The sequence below is a fragment of the Moschus berezovskii genome, chromosome 16 (assembly GCF_049115385.1).
Source record: "Moschus berezovskii isolate FMDL1 chromosome 16, NW_MosBer_1.0, whole genome shotgun sequence".
In the NCBI taxonomy this organism is placed as follows: domain Eukaryota; kingdom Metazoa; phylum Chordata; class Mammalia; order Artiodactyla; family Moschidae; genus Moschus; species Moschus berezovskii.
The window spans coordinates 54,993,959-55,013,383 of record NC_142475.1 but is presented as its reverse complement, the minus strand read 5'-3'; the positions used below and the strand labels follow the sequence as shown (position 1 = coordinate 55,013,383).

At 50.6% G+C, this 19,425-nt stretch overlaps 1 protein-coding gene across 1 annotated transcript in view; it reads right to left on the bottom strand.

Moving 5' to 3' along the window:
* Positions 1–19,425, bottom strand: part of COL22A1 (collagen type XXII alpha 1 chain) — a 210,104-nt gene that overhangs the window by 73,476 nt on the left and 117,203 nt on the right. The window contains exons 33-38 of the mRNA XM_055432494.2: positions 19,068–19,121; positions 17,667–17,720; positions 16,957–17,010; positions 15,360–15,413; positions 11,855–11,959; positions 10,499–10,543 (exon numbers count right to left, since the gene is read on the bottom strand). Coding sequence (XP_055288469.2) covers positions 10,499–10,543; positions 11,855–11,959; positions 15,360–15,413; positions 16,957–17,010; positions 17,667–17,720; positions 19,068–19,121 — 366 coding nt within the window. The remainder of the gene's footprint in view (positions 1–10,498; positions 10,544–11,854; positions 11,960–15,359; positions 15,414–16,956; positions 17,011–17,666; positions 17,721–19,067; positions 19,122–19,425) is intronic.

Below are 19,425 nucleotides of genomic sequence, written 5' to 3'. Positions count from 1 at the left end.
CAACGGGGATGATAGACAATGAGATGGCTGGATGGCATCACCAACTCGATGGACATGAGTTTGAGTGAACTCTGGGAGTTGGTGACGGACAGGGAGGCCTGGCATGCTGTGATTCATGGGCTTGCAAAGAGTAGGACATGACTGAGCAACTGAGCTGAACTGAACTGATAGAAGAACACTGAGATGGTCATACCTTCGTATCCACAATTTCAAAATTCTCGACCTCTGAAAACAAGTGTTTACCTTGACTCATCAGGCAGCAAAAGCTGACTTGTACTGACTTGAAGGCTAATTACAATCTTTAGACATCCCATTTTTCATGGATATTTACACATTTCTATGGCATCATTACTGGAGAAAGCAATGGCAACCCACTCCAGTACTCTTGCCTGGAAAATCCCATGGGCGGAGGATCCTGGTAGGCTCCAGTCCATGGGATCGCGAAGAGTAGGACACGACTGAGCGACTTCACTTTCACTTTTCACTTTCATGCACGGGAGAAGGAAATGGCAACCCACTCCAGTCCTCTTGCCTGGAGAATCCCAGGGATGGGGGAGCCTGGTGGGCTGCCATCTGTGGGGTCGCACAGAGTCGGACACGACTGAAGCAACTCAGCAGCAGCAGCAGCATGGCATCATTATAACGAATTTGACAAGGAATTTTGCCCCACACACCATGTACATGCTATTTGCATCACCTGTAAATTACTACTTTTCTAAATTCCAAAATAAACTCAATCCAAAGCACACAGGACCCACACAATTTCACGTAAGAGCCTGCACCCCTATATTAGGTCAGCAGATGGTAGCCAAGCCTAATACTAAAATGGGAGGTGACCCTATTCAAGCCACTTACCATCTCCAGGGTGAGTTAACTTGTATGGCAAATGGAAGTAGCCTTAGGAGTTCATCATGAAGAGCCAATTAGATAATGTGCAACAAATTTATTTCAGGTAGAACCTGACATTGCTAGGCAACACTGCTTTATCAAGGCTTATGTTTTTAAGCATTAAATTAAAATCCTATTAATAACTGGCTTACCCTGCAACCACCATCTGAATTTGAAAACTTTATATCTGGACCTTTCAGAAAAATAATGCTTCAAGATGATTTGTTTTTCCTGCAGTGTGACTGTTGCTTGGATGAGTTTATAAGTTATATATTCATTCAACAAATGTTGGTTGTTTATTCACAGCAAACTGCAATCTGGCTCCATGACCAAAAATGACTCATTCAGGGACCCTGCCCATTTCCAATGCTCTGTGTTAAATTCAGAAGAGAGATTAGAACAGGCTTGCGAAGTTCTCATGGAAGAGATGAACTACAGTCTAAATGCTCCCTAAACTCTGGTAACACTGTCTCTTTCCCTCCTCCCCCCTTGCCCACGGTAACCACATGTCCTAAGGACCACAGGCTCCCTCTGGCCCACCCTCACCTCTGCAAACAGTCCCCGAGAAATCCTCTTCAGAGCCCCAGATGGTGCGTCCCGTTTCTTTAGAATAAAATGATGTGGCTGACGCTGGGACTGCCAGAAAAGCTGATTTGTGTGCAGGGGGAAGGTGGGGAGCGGAGGAAGTCAAGAAATAAGGCAAAAGTGGAAAAAAGTGCAATGGACTAAGGGTGATACGATCAGCGCCGGGTCCCTCACATACAGACTGGACAGTGAGGGGATGAGGCGGAGGAGCTCACGCTGGCCGCCAAGTGACCAAAATCCCGTCTCAGGACTGAGGCCAAGCCCCCCTTAAAATCACGTTCCCCTGTGGGTTCACGACTAACCTCTCTACCCAAAACTTTATTCCTGTTCTTGCCCTGCCCCTGTTCCCCCTAGGATAGAAGAGGATCAAAGAAAATTGGGGGAGGGACTGAAACTGAGCAGGACCCTGCAGGGTCTTCCTGGGTATAACTCCCTCCGCGTCCTGTCCTCGCTTCTTGTCTGGCCTTCCCCAAGTTCCAAAGAGCAGATTCAAGCAGTTACTAATTAGGGAAGAGAGAGGGGAAGCAAAAACAGAAAAGCAGCAACAAAGCAAAAAGCAGAAACAAAGGAAAAGCAGTCAAGCAAGAAAATAACGATGACCTAAACAGTGGCCGAGCAATGGAACAGAGTCGCAGGACTCCTAGCTTCTCCTGAAGGGGCATACCAAAAACCTGACGTGTGCTTTTGAGCTGTCGTGCAGAAACCAAGATCCCCTCGCATTGGAGGATGCTGACCAGCATGTGGATACCAGACTGGCTGGAACAGAAGGCTGATGATTAAGATTTCCAAACATAACCCTATTACCTCACCACAAACCGGTTAGAAAGATGTCCACCAACTGATCACACACCCTATGACCCTCATCTAAATGTTGTTCTTCCACCCTGTCTGAAAGCTGCCAGAGCTTTGAGTCTCACTTGCCTCCCCATTCTCTTTGCTCCAGGCATCAACCACTACTGTCCTTCACCCTGTAGCAGCAGGCTGGCTTTGCTGTGCATCAGGCAAGCTGACTCGAGTTCAGCTCGGTCTCAGAACGATGTCAACCTGGTCCTGTGACCTTGGATGACTCCCATAACCTCTCTGGCACCCTTAAGACCCTCATCAATGAGGAAACAAAAGAACATTTTACCAAATTCCCACATATCTACTGCAGACTCATTTACAAGGTAAGAGATTGTAAAACATGGAGTGTTAAAAGGTGTATATTATATTTTATCAGTTAGTTCAGTTAAGTCGCTCAGTTGTTTCCCACTCTTTGGGACCCCATGAATCACAGCACACCAGGCCTCCCTGTCCATCACCAACTGCTGGAGTCCACCCAAACCCATGTCCATTGAGTTAGTGATGCCATCCAACCATCTCATCCTCTATCATCCCCTTCTCCTCCTGTCCTCAATATTTCCCAGCATCAGGGTCTTTTCAAATGAGTCAGCTCTTTGCATCGGGTGGCCAAAGTTTTGGAGTTTCAGCTTCAACATCAGTCCTTCCAATGAACACTCAGGACTGATCTCATTTAGGATGGACTGGTTGGATCTCCTTGCAGTCCAAGGGACTCTCAAGAGTCTTCTCCAGCACCACAGTTCAAAAGCATCAATTCTTCGGTGCTCAACTTTCTTTATAGTCCAACCTTCACCTCCATACGTGACCAATGGAAAAACCATAGCCTTGACTAGATTGACCTTTGTTGACAAAGTAATGTCTCTGCTTTTTAATATGCTGTCTAGGTTGGTCATAACTTTCCTTCCAAAGAGTAAGCGTCTTTTAATTTCATGGCTGCAATCACCATCTGCAGTGATTTTGGAGCCCAGAAAAATAAAGTCAGCCATTGTTTCCACTGTTTCCCCATCTATTTGCCATGAAGTGATGGGACCAGATGCCATGATCTTTGTTTTCTGAATGTTGAGCTTCAAGCCAACCTTTTCACTCTCCTCTTTCACTTTCATCAAGAGGCTTTTTAGTTCCTCTTCACTTTCTGCCAGAAGGGTGGTGTCATCTGCATATCTGAGGTTATTGATATTTCTCCCTGCAATCTTGATTCCAGCTTGTGCTTCTTCCAGCCCAGCGTTCCTCATGATGTACTCTGCATATAAGTTAAATAAGCAAGGTGACAATATACAACCTTGACGTACTCCTTTTCCTATTTGGAACCAGTCTGTTGTTCCATGTCCAGTTCTAACTGTTGTTTCCTGACCTGCATACAGGTTTCTCAAGAGGCAGGTCATGGGGTCTGGTATTCCCATCTCTCTCAGAATTTTCCACAGTTTATTGTGATCCACACAGTCAAAGGCTTTGGCATAGTCAATGAAGCAGAAATAGATATTTTTCTGGAACTCTCTTGCTTTTTCTATGATCCAGCAGATGTTGGCAATTTGATCTCTGATTCGTCTGCCTTTTCTAAAACCAGCTCGAACACCTGGATGTTCATGGTTCATATATTGCTAAAGCCTGGCTTGGAGAATTCTGAGCATTACTTTACTAGCATGTGAGATGAGTGCAATTGTGCGGTAGTTTGAGCATTCTTTGACACTGCCTTTCTTTGGGATTGGAATGAAAACTGACCTTTTCCAGTCCTGTAGCCACTGCTGAGTTTTCCAAATTTGCTGACATATTGAATGCAGCACTTTCACAGCATCATCTTTCAGGATTTGAAATAGCTCAACTGGAATTCCATCACCTCCACTAGCTTTGTTAGAAGTTAGTTAGCCAAGTTAGAAGACAAAAAATAAACTAAGCACTATACATATTAGATATATCCATATTCTTTGGCACCCCAGTTTCTCCTTTAAAATGGTTAATATAGGGACTTCCCTTGTGGTCCCGTGGTTAAGAATCTGCCTGCCAGTGCAGGGGACACGGGTTCCATCCCTGGTTCCGGCAGACTCCACATGCCTCAGGGCAACTGAGCCAGTGCACCACAGCTACTGAGCCCATGCACTGGGAGCCTGTGCTCGGCAATGAGAGAAGCCTGCACACCGCAACTAGAGAGTGGTCCCCAATCACTGCAGTTAGAGAAAGCTCGAGAGCAGCAACGAAGACCAAGCACAGCCAGAAATAAATGAAAACTAAAAAAAAAAAAAGGCAGTTAACGTGGGTCTCCCTTGTACTTTGTTTTAGCTTGTGCCTCCCTTCTTCTTCCCAAGACTATACTTTACGCACAGCACAAAACCTTAACAACTGCAAGCTAAGCCACACCAATGATGCAGTTTGTGTTCTTCTAAGTAACTGTTCACACTCCTGCTTCTTGAACCAGCTGATCCTCACATGCGGGTCTTCTTTCATCCAGGTTCTAAGCTTCCAAATACTTCAGTTCAGTCGCTCAGTCGTGTCTGACTCTCTGTGACCCCATGGACTGCAGCACGCCAGGCTTCTCTGTCCATCACCAACTTCCAGGGCTTACTCACTCATGTCCATTGAGTTGGTGATGTCATCCAACCATCTCATCCTCTACTGTCCCCTTCTCCTTCTGCCTTCAATCTTTCCCAGCATCACAGTCTTTTCAAATGAGTCAGTTCTTTGCATCAGGTGGCCAAAGGATTGAAGTTTCAGCTTCAACATCAGTCCTTCCAATGAATATTCAGGACTGATTTCCTTTAAAATGGACTGTTGGATCTCCTTGCAGTCCAAGGGACTCTCAAGAGTCTTCTCCAACATCACAATTCAAAAGCATCAATTCTTACATGCTCAGCTTTCTTTATAGTCCAACTCTCACATCCATACATGACTACTGGAAAAGCCATAGCCTTGATTAGATGGACTTTTGTTGGCAAAGTAATGTCCCTGCTTTTTAATATGCTGCCTAGATTGGTCATAGCTTTTCTTCCAAGGAGCAAGCATTGTTTAATTTCATGTCTGCAGTCACCATTTGCAGTGATTTTGGAGCCCAGAAAAATAAAGTCTCTCGTGGTTTCCATTATTTCCAAATACTTGCTGCTGCTGCTGCTGCTGCTAAGTCACTTCAGTCGTGTCCGACTCTGTGTGACCCCATAGACGGAAGCCCACCAGGCTCCCCCGTCCCTGGGATTCTCCAGGCAAGAACACTGGAGTGGGTTGCCATTTCCTTCTCCAATGTGTGAAAGTGAAAAGTGAAAGTGAAGTCGCTCAGTCGTGTCCGACCCTTAGCGACCCCATGGACTGCAGCCTACCAGGCTGCTCCATCCATGGGATTTTCTAGGCAATAGTACTGGAGTGGCTTGCCATTGCCTTCCCCCTCCAAATACTTACCTACCAATTAAAACTCATTGCAATCATTTCATTTCTATAAACCCACCTCTGTCTGCCCACCTCTCTGCCTTTGGAAGACATTTGAATGAATCTTCATTAACACACCACCCTCCCATTGTGTCTGACCCTCTGACTTTTATCTAAGTATCTTAAAAGAATAAGTTATCCACTGATTCATTCATCCATTAGTTCAACAAATATTTGTCAAGTACCTAAATGGAGTCAGACCCTATGTCAGGCACAATATCTACACACTTCTGCATCCACAATGCCTAGTGTTGGGCCTGGAACAGCCCTTTAACAGCAAATTCCTGAATGCCTGAATAAGTGAATCTATCATCACTCGCATTGTGTCAGGTACTAAATTTTGCTGTTGACCAAAATCAACTTTTTGCTCAGGAGGGAACATGATGAATGACCTCTGGCAGCCCTGCCAAGAATCTGAGTCACAATTGATCTCTGCTGCAGGAGCACAGGCCTGGCTCCATTTGTATGTTTATGGCCCTCTGTGATGCTAACACTTCCCCGAAGCAACAGCTTAATGGACTGAAACTCGGAGAAAATGGCTCTAAGAAAAGAGCCGAAGACCTTAAAGCTTGGTCAGAAAAAGCAAGAAGGTTCCTGATTAGAAGAAAGGGGGCATGTGAGCTCTAATCTATAATAGTGACTGTGGTATCTATTTTGCTTGCAAGACACTCTGAGCCAGTTCAACAGTGTTTAGGGAGGAAAATGTGTGAGGTCGTGGAAGGAGGAGGTCATTTATTGAAAAACTGTGTGCTGTGAGATTACTTATCCACAGGAGGCCATTGAGGGTTAACTACATTCCGTTCAGTCGCTTAGTCGTGTCTGACTCTTTGCGACCCCGTGGACTGTAGCTTACCAGGCTTCTCCGTCCATGGGATTCTCCAGGCAAGAATACTGGAGTGGGTTACCATTTCCTTCTCCAGGGGATCTTCCCAACCCAGGGATCGAACCCGGGTCTCCCGCATTGGAGGCAGACGCTTTAACCTCTGAGCCACCAGGGAAGCCCCCCGTTAACTACATTTTACTCTTCAAACAGGAAAGGAACAGAGTCTCAGAAACAATGAGCTACTTGCCCTTATGTCATAGATCTTGGGCTTCCTATGTGGCCATTAGTGGTAAAGAACCTGCCTGCCAAGGCAAGAGACATAAGAGATGTGAGTTCGCTCCCTGGGATGAGAAGATACCCTGGAAGAGAGCGTGGCAACCCACTCCAGTATTCACCCCTGGAGAATCCCACAGACAGAGGAGCCTAAAAGGCTATAGCTCTTATGGTCACAAAGACTAGGTCAGGACTAAAACAACAGCATGAACGCATCTATCTTACAGGTAGCTGGGCTGGGATCCTAACCCAGCTCCGTTGGAAGGCAAAGCTTGTTCATTTCATTTGAAACAAGTCCACCCAAGAGAAGGAAAGGCATCTTTAAGAGTCTTTTTGTGGCTGTAAGTCATTATGAAGGGCTGAGAAAGCACCAAGGAAAATCCTTGGTAGAGCACTCTTTAAGTCCCCAGGGGTTTTCAGCACCAGGGACAGCACCCAGGCAAGGCCCACAGCTGAACACTGTGAGGAAGGGCGTCTCTCCCCTTCCTCCCACCTTGTCCCCCCACCCCCGAGTCCCTCATTGCACAACTAAGGATCTCTCTGATTGCAATTTACCTTCCCAATGCCAGCTGACCAGGGAAACCTTTATTCTAAACTACATTCCACCTTGCAAATATATACAGTATTCATTGCAAGGGTCATCTCTTTACACACCTTGTATGTAAACAGGGAGAGAGCACAGCTTACCATGGGTCCCATGGATCTGAAACTGGCTGGTCAACTGTACCCAGGGCAAGGCCCTCTGCACATCTCATCCTGGGGCTCCGCCCACCTCTTCTCCATGCCTCACTGCCACCTCCCCGCACTTCCACCGGGGCTTCTCTCTCCAACAGGCCGACAGGGATGAGTCAGTTCTCTCTAGACCCCTCACCTTCTTGCAGAACCCTAAAGTAGACTCCACAGGGTGAGCTAATGATAAGGATCACTAATATTTATTGGGCGCGTACCTGTGCTGAACATAAGCCAAGGCAGGCAAATACTCTATTTGCATTACATCATTTTTTCCCCAAACTCTGCCTGGGAGGTAGATTTTTATCAACCTCATAAATAAGCAGCCCAGAGAAAGGACATCTTTACCTATTTCCGCATCTCTCCTTTCTGGCGTCCTTTCAGTGCCCTTGCCTCCCTGCCTTCTAAAGGCAATTGATTTCTCCCAGATCCTGAAATTCCTCCTCTCAGGGGAACCGAGAGCACAAAGCACTGCTGGGCAGATACCAGGCTCACAGCATCTTGCAGGAACCTCAGACACATGCCTGACCTGGCTGTGAATCCAGTGGGCCCCCAGTCCCCTGTCCTGCCTCCTGCTCCACACACGCCCACTGCTCCGGGCACAAGGAATTGTTTTACAGGCCCTCAAATTCAGGCAAAGTTGCTTCCTTTTTTTTTCTTCAGAAACTAGGGAGCTGCCAAATATTTGCTCAGATCACTCAAAAGAACTTCCTCATTTCTTTTTCCTTTCATCATGAACAACAAAATCACCATCAGGGGAATGCATGTGATCTTCATCAGTACAAGCTCAGTAGGAGTGCAGAGGTCACCTGCCTGAAGGGCGGAAAAAATCAAGCAGCACGTTTAACCTAGAAAGTGAAAGTGAAAGTCGCTCAGTCGTGTCCAACTCTTTGCGGACTATACAGTCTTTGGAATTCTCCAGGCCAGAATACTGGAGTGGGTGGCCTTTCCCTTCTCCAGGGGATCTTCCCAACCCAGGGATCGGACCCATGTCTCGCGCATTGCAGGCAGATTCTTTACCAGCTGAGCCACAAAGGAAGCCCCCAGCAATTGCTCCTGAGTTCTCAAATTCCATATCCTGGTCATTACTGTAAACCAAGACTTTTACACACAATAAAAACAATATACTCTGTGGTTTTGTGGCTAAGATCCCAACAACACAGCTGAAAAATAAAAGGAGAGAAATGAAAGAATGAGTATCTGGGCCTTCAGATAAAACTTCCCGTAAGAGCAGCATGAATGGATTCCCACAGTGCGGTATCTTCAGTGACTGGGCTGGGTGGTAGGGACATGGTTTAGGAAAGTGCTGGCTGACTCAGAAAGTGGGTCCAGGAAAGACAGCCAGTGACAACAAAGGCACATGAAAAGAAATTTTTAAAATCTGTTTGCATAAATATATGCAAGTGAATAAAAATATGGTAACTCTACAGTAATGCTTCGTGTGATTTTGAATATATTTGCTAACTAAAGCAAAAAATAAACATTCTAATGTCCCTCTCTGACTACGTCACCCATGTGCTTAAGTTTATGCATCCGAGCAGCTCAAGTAGTCGTTCATTGGCTGTGGGTGCCTGTATAACACATGTTCTGTTCTGAACACATTCTATCTCGTGCACCTATGGGCTTCTCCCATGTTAGGACCCTGCAGAGAACTCCCTCCTTGTCTTCCCCTTCGACTGCTACACACACCTTAGAATTGGGACAAACATCATCTCCACCAAGAAGCCTTCCAGAATCAAACCAGGCTGGGCTGGGAGCCCCCTCGGAGCACTTGTGCCTAAGCCTCCCTCTATCCCAGCATCTGTTCATCTTCTTCTCCCCGGCTCCTGAGCCGACAAGAGGGATGGGGAAACGTGCCACTCATCCCTGACACCCCCCAGCCCACCTCCAGATCTGACACGCGGCAGAGGCTCAGTGGATCCACAATGAATGAGATAATAAGCATGTTGTTAATGGATGCATGAATGACTCAATGAACTCATTGATTCAGTGTAAAGAAAACTGTCCTCATCACCCAGGAAAGTTCTCTTATGAATACTCCCTCATGGGCAAAGTCGTCAGAAGAGTCATGGTTACAAGCAAATTGAAGAAGAGATGCCTGCTATTGACTGAAGTGTCCGCCTTTCCTCTCGGAGGCCTGGCTAGATGACAACCAATCCCCTCCCCTGCGGGGTCAGAAGGTTGGTGGAAATGAATGACCAGCTCCGGGCCTGGCTCACAAAATCTTCCCACAAGGTCCTCCACCATCTTTTCCATCATTTACTACTGTGTACGGAGGACTCGGTAGGAGACACTGAAGTCTCACAGGAGCGAGTGCACGGACTGGAGGAACGTGGGTGCCTGAATGGCTGTGTGGTCAGGACTCTCCACTCACCAAAACTCCCATTACACTCAGCGTGAATGAGGAATAAACTTTTATTATGCTAATCATCTGAAATCCAAGGACCCTTTGTGTCCCCAGTTAACCTAACAATACAAGACTTGTCATTGTTTAGTCATTAAGTCATGTCTGACTCTTTTGTGACCCCATGGACTGTAACCCACCAGGCTCTTCTGTCCACGAGATTTCCCAGGCAAGAATACTGGAGCGGGTTGCCATTTCCTTGTCCAGGGGCTTTTCCCAACCCAGGGATCAATCTTGGGTCTCCTGCATTGACAGGTGGGTTCTTTACCACTGAGCCACCAGGGAAGACCCCAGTACAAGACTAGATCTACTCCTTGGCTGGTTGAAAGCGTCTTCTGCAACTTATTTAACAGAAAGTATTTATTAAGAGACAACTATGTGGCACCCACTTCCATCTCATGGTTCAGAGTCGCAGAGGCTTTTGTCAGGTGACAAGTGATGAATGTGGAAGTAAACAGAGGTGACCAGAAATACTCACAGTTACATTTGGCATGTTCACTATCTAAGTGCAACCCACGGTATCTACAGTTTGGTAGATAAATACTCACCTTGGTTCCCATAGGTCCCGGTAATCCAGGTGGGCCACGAAGTCCCTGGGAAAACGAATTGAACAAAGACAATCATGGAACCATGAGTGAGCATCTACCCAATTACCCTGTGCCCTGGGGACACACAGAAGGGTGGACTCTCTCCACGACCTGCTGTGTACAAAGCAAAACAACTTGGTTTTGAGACACAGGACCCCTGGGTGTAAGTTCTGACTCTATCACCTACCAGTTCTGTGTGACCTCCAGCAAACCCCTCAGGTCTCTCTCAGTTTGCTTTCTTATTTAAAATCTTCTTTTTTTTTTTTTTGGTTTTTAGGTAGTGAAATTTCATTTTATTAATTTTTATTTTATATTGGAGTATACTTGAGGTGTTGCGTTGGTTTGAGATGCACAACAGAGTGACTCAGTTATATACACACATATGCTGTGTGCTCAGTCGTGTCCGACTCTCTGTGGCCCCATGGACTGTAGCCCACCAGGCTCCTCTGTCCTCGGCATTTTCCAGGCAAGAATCCTGGAGTGGGGTGCCGTTTCTTTTCCAGGGGATCTTCCAAACCCAGGGATCAAACTGCATCTCTTATTCCTCCTGTGTTGGCTGAGGATCACATGTACATATATGTGATCTTTTTCAGATTTTCCCATATAGGTTATTAGAGAGTACTGAGCAGAGTTTGCTGGGCTTGGAGGTCCCTGTTGACTACCTATTTTACAGTAGTATGTATATGTTAATCCCAATCTCCTAACTTATCCCTCCCTGCAAGGTCCTTATTTTGCAGATTCCCTCAAATAAGGTCAAGGCCCTCAGGTTTCAGGTTTCACTGTAGGGGCTCTTCTGATCCCAAAGTCTGGTCTCTTTCTTACTTACCACTTTCTGTCCAGGACACACTAAAATGTTTGTAAGTCCCCATGCACATAACACCCTCACGAATTTACACATACAGCTCATCTGTCTGCAACACCCACTCTGTGCTATTCCATCTAAAAAATAATTTCTTCCAACTTTCACTTTTTGCATAGATACCATTTCCTGTGTGAGGTTTCCCCGGCTGACACAGATCAGGGAAGCCCTTCTCCAGGATGGCCGAGCTAGAGTCATCAGACTGCTCTGCTGTCTCACGAGCATCTCAACAGCCCAGCTCTCACCTGTGTCTGTGTCCTCAGAGCCTGACCCACAGCCAGCAGTCCACTCGGGTCCCTGTGCTGTGCTGGCCTGATGCGGGAGGGAGCCAGCTGCTGCCCCCATACGAGACCCCTTTCCCAGCCCAGCTGCTCTCTTGCAAAGTTTGACAGTGGTGCCTTTTTTCCTTTTCTAATTCCAGCCTGGTCGTTACAGTCACCGAAGCCCCTGACACTTACCGGGTCCCCGTCTTTCCCTCTTCCGGAGGGGCCGGGGGGCCCGGGGGAACCAGGATCACCCCTGGGGCCGGCCGGCCCTGGGCTCCCTTCTTCTCCTGCTGCTCCCTGGAAAGACAAGTGGACAGTGTCCGGGATCAACAAGATGCAGAATGTAAGTTTTTCAGTGGAGAACCATTCTAAAGGGAGGGCTTCCCTGGTGGCTCAGTGGTAATGAAACTGCCTGCCAATGCAGGAGCGGAGGGTTCAATCCCTGGGTCAAGAAGATCCCCTAGAGTAGGAAATGACAACCCACTCCAGGATCCTTGCTTGGAAAATTCCATGGACAGAGGAGCCTGGCAAGGTGCTGCTGCTGCTGCTGCTAAGTCACTTCAGTCGTGTCCGACTCTGTGTGTCCCCATAGACGGAAGCCCACCAGGCTCCCCCGTCCCTGGGATTCTCCAGGCAAGAACACTGGAGTGGGTTGCCATTTCCTTCTCCAATGTGTGAAAGTGAAGTCGCTCAGTCATGTCCGACCCTTAGCGACCCCATGGACTGCAGCCTACCAGGCTCCTCCATCCATGGGATTTTCTAGGCAAGAGTACTGGAGTGGCTTGCCATTGCCTTCTCCGGCTGGCAAGGTGCATGGGGTTGCAAAAGAGTCAGACACGACTTAGTGACTAAACCACCTGAAAGGGGCTTGGTGATGCCCTGCTTCAGAAATCCCTCCCCTTCTGAAGGCATGGAGGACAAGCCACATAATGTGACCCCAAATCCATATGCCAAAGCCCTTAACTCCGGCACTTCAATGTAGAAACAGGGTCTCCACGGGTGTCATTAGTTAGGTGCTGATACTGGAGTAACATGGAGTTTAACCCAAAAAGAACTGCTGTCCTCACGAGAAAGGGAAGTTTGGACACAGGCCTGTGTAGAGGGAAGTCCACATGAAGATACAGAGAGAAAACAGCTGTCAATAACCCAAGGAGAGGGGCCTGGAAGACATCCTTCCCTCACAGCCCCCAGGAGGAACCAGCCCATCTGACACCTTGATTTTGGACTTCCCAACACAGTGAGAACGGTGCCACAGCATGCCTCTGTGGTTTAAGGCACCCAGTCTGTGATGCTTAGCAAACTATACAGCGTGGAACATGGGCACGGGAAGGACACTAGTAGTTTTCTAGTCCAAGCTTCCACCCACTGCAGGAAGTCATCAGGTGTGCCTCTTCCAGGCGGCCCTCCCATTTCGGCTTGGACTCCTTTGAGAGCACAGAGCTCACCACCTCTCCAGGCAGTTCATCTCCTTATTGGGCAGTTCCATTAGACACTGTGTCTTTATATTCAGTCGAGACAGTCCTCTCCAAAATCTTCCAGGGGTTTGACTTCAAACTTGGGGCAATGCAGACAAAATCCAATTCCTCTTCACACGACAGCCCTTCAGTGATGTGAGCATCACTTGGGGATCCAAACAGGGGAGAGAGAGAGGGAGCCAAGATCTGATGAGGGGGGGAGATGGGCTTGGAGTTTGTTCACTGTTTCTGACCTCAAGGCAGGAGCCCCGTGCAGCCCAGCTGTGGAATGCTGCAGGGACCATGCGGCCCACAGGAAGTCCCTTTCCGGGGAGGGCTGTCTTGGACCTAAGCTGCAACCTGCACCAGACACTCCTAATGCGGAAGTGAGGGGAGGCACCATATCCCACAGAGGACAAAGCAAAGGATGGAGAGGACCCCTCTCCAGGAACAGGGCAGGATCAGCTTCTGCAAGTCTCAGGCCACCCACTGGACAGTCAGAGAGAAGACCAGGTCCTGCTCTCAGGGATTTTTACCACTTCCTACAGCACCGGAGGGGCAGTCCCCATTCAAATGCAGTCTTCTGCTCATCAGAGCAGAGGAGTCTGGCTCCCTCTAGAGGCTGAATGAGCCAATTGCTGTTGCTGTTCAGTCACTAGTGAAGGAGAAGTCGCTCAGTCCTGTCTGACTCTTTGCGACCCCATGGACAGTGTAGTCCATGGAATTCTCCAGACCAGAATACTGGAGTGGGTAGCCATTTCCTTCTCCAGGGGATCTTCCCTAGCCAGGGATTGAACCCAGGTCTCCCACATTGCAGGCGGATTCTTTACCAACTGAACCACCAGGAAAGCCCTAGGTTGTGTCTGTTTAAGTCATGACTCTTAGTGACCCCATGGACTGTAGCCCGCCAGGCTCCTCTGTCCATGGGATTCTCCAGGCAAGAATACTCGAGTGGGTTGCCATTTACTCCTTCAGGGCATCTTCCTGAACCAGGGATCGAAATCGAGTCTCCTACCTGGGAAACCCCAGACGTTCTCATTTTTGCTCAACTAGTCCTCAACATTCCCTTCTAACCAACCCTCTTCTAAGCTCCTTCTAATTTGTCAGTGCCCATATATCCCAGAATAGAGGCCCATCCCTTGCACGTGGTAATAAAGCAAAACAGATGGGCCAGGTTTCTTTTTTTCTTTTTTCTCCCTCGTTTAAGATTTTCCACAGGCTGGTTAATCATTTTTCTTCATAGCAAAGCACTCCTTCTCCAAGGGATGCATTTAAAAACTGAGCCTTTTCCATAAAAGTTTGTATCTATTCCTATTACATTTTACCAAAATAGAAAAGATAAAATGGTCACACCTTCCAAAGGTCCCAGGTGACGTGGACCTGAAGGAATCTGCATTGGGAAGTTCAGAGATGGGAGTGCTGCATAGCGGGTGGCTGCGGAGGACGCATCAGGATCTGGGGTGGGGGGGGGGGCATTGGGATTTCTGCCTCTGGATGAGAAGCCTCCGCTGGGGGCTTGGAACAGCAAGTCTCCTCTCCCCTCACCACCTGCTCTCTGCCGCACGTCAGGGCCTCAGCTCCTCCTTGCCACCTGTGTGGCCCTGCAGTCCGTGTGGGCTCAGCGCGAGCCCAACACCCGGGCTCCTCAGCCCTGACACTGCTGATGCTTGCAGGGGACGGTCTGCGCTGAGAGGGGGCGCCTTCCTGTGGGTGTTCAGAATCCCTGTCTCCGCCCACAAGATGCCAGAAGTCGGAGTGAACATGGGAGACACGTGCTAGAATGCGAGGTTAGGATGTGTCACCTGGGATTCCAAAGGGTCGGGGAGCCTGCCCCTCTGCCCTGGGGGTATTGGCATTTGAGGCGGGGGAGGGGGGCGGACACTGTCCCTCTGCTTCCTAATGACTAAAGCTTATTCTCCTAGCCGGGAAGGTTTAACTGCGCACGCGATAGTGTGAGGTGGCTGTGCTGGAGCACTGAATTGAAAGAAACGGGAGCTTGGGAGGCAGACAGACCAGCTCTGCGGCTCACCAGCTATGGGACGCAGGACACAGAGCTTCAGTCTACACCTCTGTCGGGCGGGGCCCCATCTGACCCTGCGTCTGTGGCGAGGGTTAGAGGGGACGACGGCAGAGGAGCCCTCGGCCTCCTGGGTCCTGAAGCGGGTCTGAGAGGAGCGGGCTCCTTTCCTGCCTCTTAAAAGCTGAGAACCGCTGCGGAGGGTGGACACCACACTGCATCTTACCTTCTCACCGCGCTCCCCGTCTTTCCCAGGGGGGCCTCTGGAGCCCGGGGGACCCTAGAGAAAAAAAGGTGATTGACAAGGTCAAGTTCAAGAGGGCCCAGGGCGCTCAAGAGAAGAGCGATGGGCCCCCTCCGGTCAGAAGCTCCCGACTCGCTCTCCACCTCTGATACTCCTCCGCCGCCCTCCCACCGCCGCCCTTTCCCCGGGACCGTCACGCATCCTCAAACATCGGCGCTCTAACCGCGCGGCCCTGCTTCCCGACGGTCTGCCCACTGTGGGCTGTGGCTCTCAGAGGGCAGGCAGGGCGTGGGGCGGAGGGGACCTCGGGGAGAAGAGGGTGACCCAAGAGCACAGCCTTGGCATCGCTGACCTGCCCGTGTCGTGAGCGTCCCCCAGAGGTTGACTTTTAGAGTCAAGGCTCAGGGCAGGCGTCCCGCGGACGCACCAGCAGGGACGTCAGAAAGCAGACGCCGGGCGGGTAGGGACACATTCACAGGGCTGCAGCTCGGTCCTGCTGGGGCTCCAGGGTCCAACGGCAGACGCGGCCGGAGCGGCTCCCCCAGGAGCAAAGGAGGTGGGCCGTTTACACACCTGTCGGCCAGGGCTGCCTCTGCTGCTGCTACTGGCCACGTGCCATGTGGCTGGACCATAAGGTCTCTTAAGGCCAGAGAAAACCCTGCGGCCAAGGGATGCAGGGCTGGCTCCGGGAAGAGTGCACTGACGCTGCGGGGGTAGGGTGATGGACGCGGGCCAGGGTCTCGCGGTTTCCACGGCAACCACTGACCACGTGACGCAGTCTCCCTGTGCCTCCGTGTCCTCCTGAGGAAAACGGGGCCACTTCTGACACTCACCTCCCAGGGTCATGAGGGGTCAGTGAGTGAGAGGGACTGACAACAGCGCCTGGCACACACCTACACCCACATCTGTCCTCTAAGCCACTGCGGTCATTAACAGAAAAGACGGGGATGGAGCAGGACTGGACTCAGCCTATCTGAGCAACACAATCCTCCGACGCCCTCCACTGGATGCCACTGAGTGTTTTGTTGCAAAATTGAAATCAAAATCAATGTCCAGGGTGGCTCTTAATGCGGGTCCACAAGCAGACCCCAAGGCCCCCACGGGGTGACCGCCTCCGCAGGTCAAGTGCAGTGGGGCCTGAAGGTGAGCCTACACAGCCCACACTCTCCAGGCGGAAGATGAAAAAGCTGAGGCCTCAGGAGGCCCCCCACAGAGGCCTGGCAGCCAGTGAGCTGCGGCTAGGACCCGGCAACCCAACAGTCAGGGCGTCTCCCATTCCTGCAGGTTCATCCTGCTTCCTCCAAGGCCAGCTGTGACGCCGATCCAGAAGCATTGCTCCTCACAGCTTTCTGCCCCCAACTCTTTCCTTTACCACCCGGGGATCTCCTGAGTTACCGAGAACCTCAGGTTGTAACTTTGTAGGTGTCTTTGCTGGGACCTCAATTTCTCCATCTGTGAAATGGAAGCAGCGATGCCTACACCCTGAGTTCTGTCCTGGAGGATTCATGAGTTAACTAGGAGGGTGGATCCACAACCAGTGCTAGTGTCTCTGCCCTCCCCACCCACCCCAGTTACTCACCACACTTCCTGGGGGGCCGCTGGGGCCAGGGGGACCTACAAGTCCAGGAGCTCCCTATAGAGAGGCAGAAGGTCAGAAAGCCCCAAGGAATTGATTGCAAGCGGTTCCCCCAGTCTTTCTCCAAACTTGCCTCCTATTCAACTCTCCCTGATTTGTTCAAAATGCTTCTAGATGACATTCCCTCCACAGGAAGGATGACCCTCCTGTCCAGGAGGGTCAGGAGGGTCCAAGCCTCAAAGGAGGTGGATTCCAGCACAGAGAGGGGCGACAGGAGGCCAGGAGGACTCCGGGACAATCCTAAGGCCACAGCACGGAGGTGGCAGAGGAGGAGGAGTGGGGGTTAAGGGGAGGGCAGAGAAGGTCAGGTGCTGTCGCGCACACGTCTCAGGCGGGGCGTGATCTCTAGCTTCAGAGCATGGGGGAATGGAAACCCTGAAAATGGAACAAAATCTGCAGATCTGCGCTATGGAGACACGTGCTCTGGTACAATGTAAGTTGACTGTAAGGGTGTGAACAAGCATTGGAGACAAGAGAGGACCCGGTGAAGCAGGTGGACAGGAGCCAGCCCTGTGCCCAGCCAGCCCTCCAGTGTGGACAGCACTTTCCCAGCCCCGTCCCCACACTCAGCGGGGAGCTGGGCGCCTGGGGGCAGGGGTCGGCCCAGCCCCCTCCCGTGGGCCCCAGGAGGCAGGTGGCCAGGAAGGACTCACGGGGTTCCCAGCTGCTCCAGGCGTTCCCTGGGCACCTTCTTGTCCCTTGGCACCCTGCACGGGAAACAGAAAGGAAGTGAGACGCCCCCTCCTTGGCCCCATGCAGTGACGTGGGGGCACCTTTGTCATCAGAATCAGGTGACCCAAACTCAAAGGACAGGATTCCCTAGTGACTCGGAGATAAAGATTCCGCGTGCCAATGCAGGAGATGCAGGTTTGATCCCTGGTTCCAGACAATCCCCTGGAGAAGGAAATGGCAACCCATTCCAGTATTCTTGCCTGGAGAAACCCATGGACAGAAGAGCCTGGCAGGCTACAGTCCATGTCACAGAGTCGGACACAATGGAGCGACTGAACCACCACAACCAAACTGAAAGGACAGGGAGCAGGTTTACAGGTGCAGAGATCACAGCTCCAGGCTCCCTAAACTTCCTCAGTCTTCACTACCCCCAGGACACAGGCAGCAGCCCTACCCTTCATCTGACATATATGAGGCGCAGAGGGACAGGCCTGCCCAGGTACACACAGGCGGCCAGGGGGGCCCTGGGATCTGACCTTGGACAGGCCACTCAGAGCACGCGACACACTGCCCAGCACAGAGCCAGTTAAGAAGCCAATCAACATGCCAACACACTCTGCTGCTGCTGCTGCTGCCGTTGCTAAGTCGCTTCAGTCGTGTCCGACTCTCTGCAACCCCAGAGACGGCAAACCACCAGGCTCCCCGGTTCCTGGGATTCTCCAGGCAAGAACACTGGAGTGGGTTGCCATTTCCTTCTTCAATGCATGAACGTGAAAAGTGAAAGTGAAGTCACTCAGTCGTGTCCGACCCTTAGCGACCCCGTGGACTGCAGCCCACCAGGCTCCTCCATCCCTGGGATTCTCCAGGCAAGAACACTGGAGTGGGTTGCCATTTCCTTCTCCAATGTGTGAAAGTGAAAAGTGAAAGTGAAGTCGCTCAGTAGTGTCCGACCCTTAGCGACCCCATGGACTGCAGCCCACCAGGCTCCTCCATCCATGGGATTTTCCAGGCAAGAGTACTGGAGTGGCTTGCCATTGCCTTCTCCGACACACTCTAGGTGTCCTTTAAATTGGCATTGGAGATTTCCTGCATGTGAAAAGCCTCCGAGAGCCAGGACCACCTGGATTTTAAGAGTTGTCGGGAGGGAGGGTGCAGCAGGTTACCAGCTCTCCTAAACCCATACTTCAGTGGCAGAGACAAGACCTCCTGGGCTCCAGGGGTCGCGTTTTGGGGTTTTCTGGGAGAACCTCTCTCCCCAGGCCCTGGACTCAGTCCTAGCAGCGCCTGTTGCAGCCCCCTGGTGGACACTCCTAGAATGACACTCCTAGACCTAGCGCGAATTTCTGCTCTGGGAGCCAAGGGAGGACAGAGGGTTCTCTTACCGGTGGTCCAGTGGGTCCCCGAGGCCCCAGTTCTCCAGGATGACCTGGCGACCCCTGCAATGAAACAATGCATCAGTGGACGAGGTCACACCCTTGCTCTGGGGAGGCATGAACACAGGCAACGGGAAGGGATTGAGGTCCACAGAGAGGAGGGAGGAGGAAAGAGCTACATTCAGCTCAGCAGGGCTCCTGTGTGCAGTTCAGACAGGCCCTTAGGTGTCCAGTCTCAGGAAAGCAGACGCACAGGGTGAGGGGTGCGGGGCAGGGTGTGGGGCAGGGGTGCGGGCAGGGGTAACGGGAGGGGTGAGGAGAGGGGTGAGGAAGGGGTGAGGGAAGGGGTGCAGAGAGGGGTGAGAGG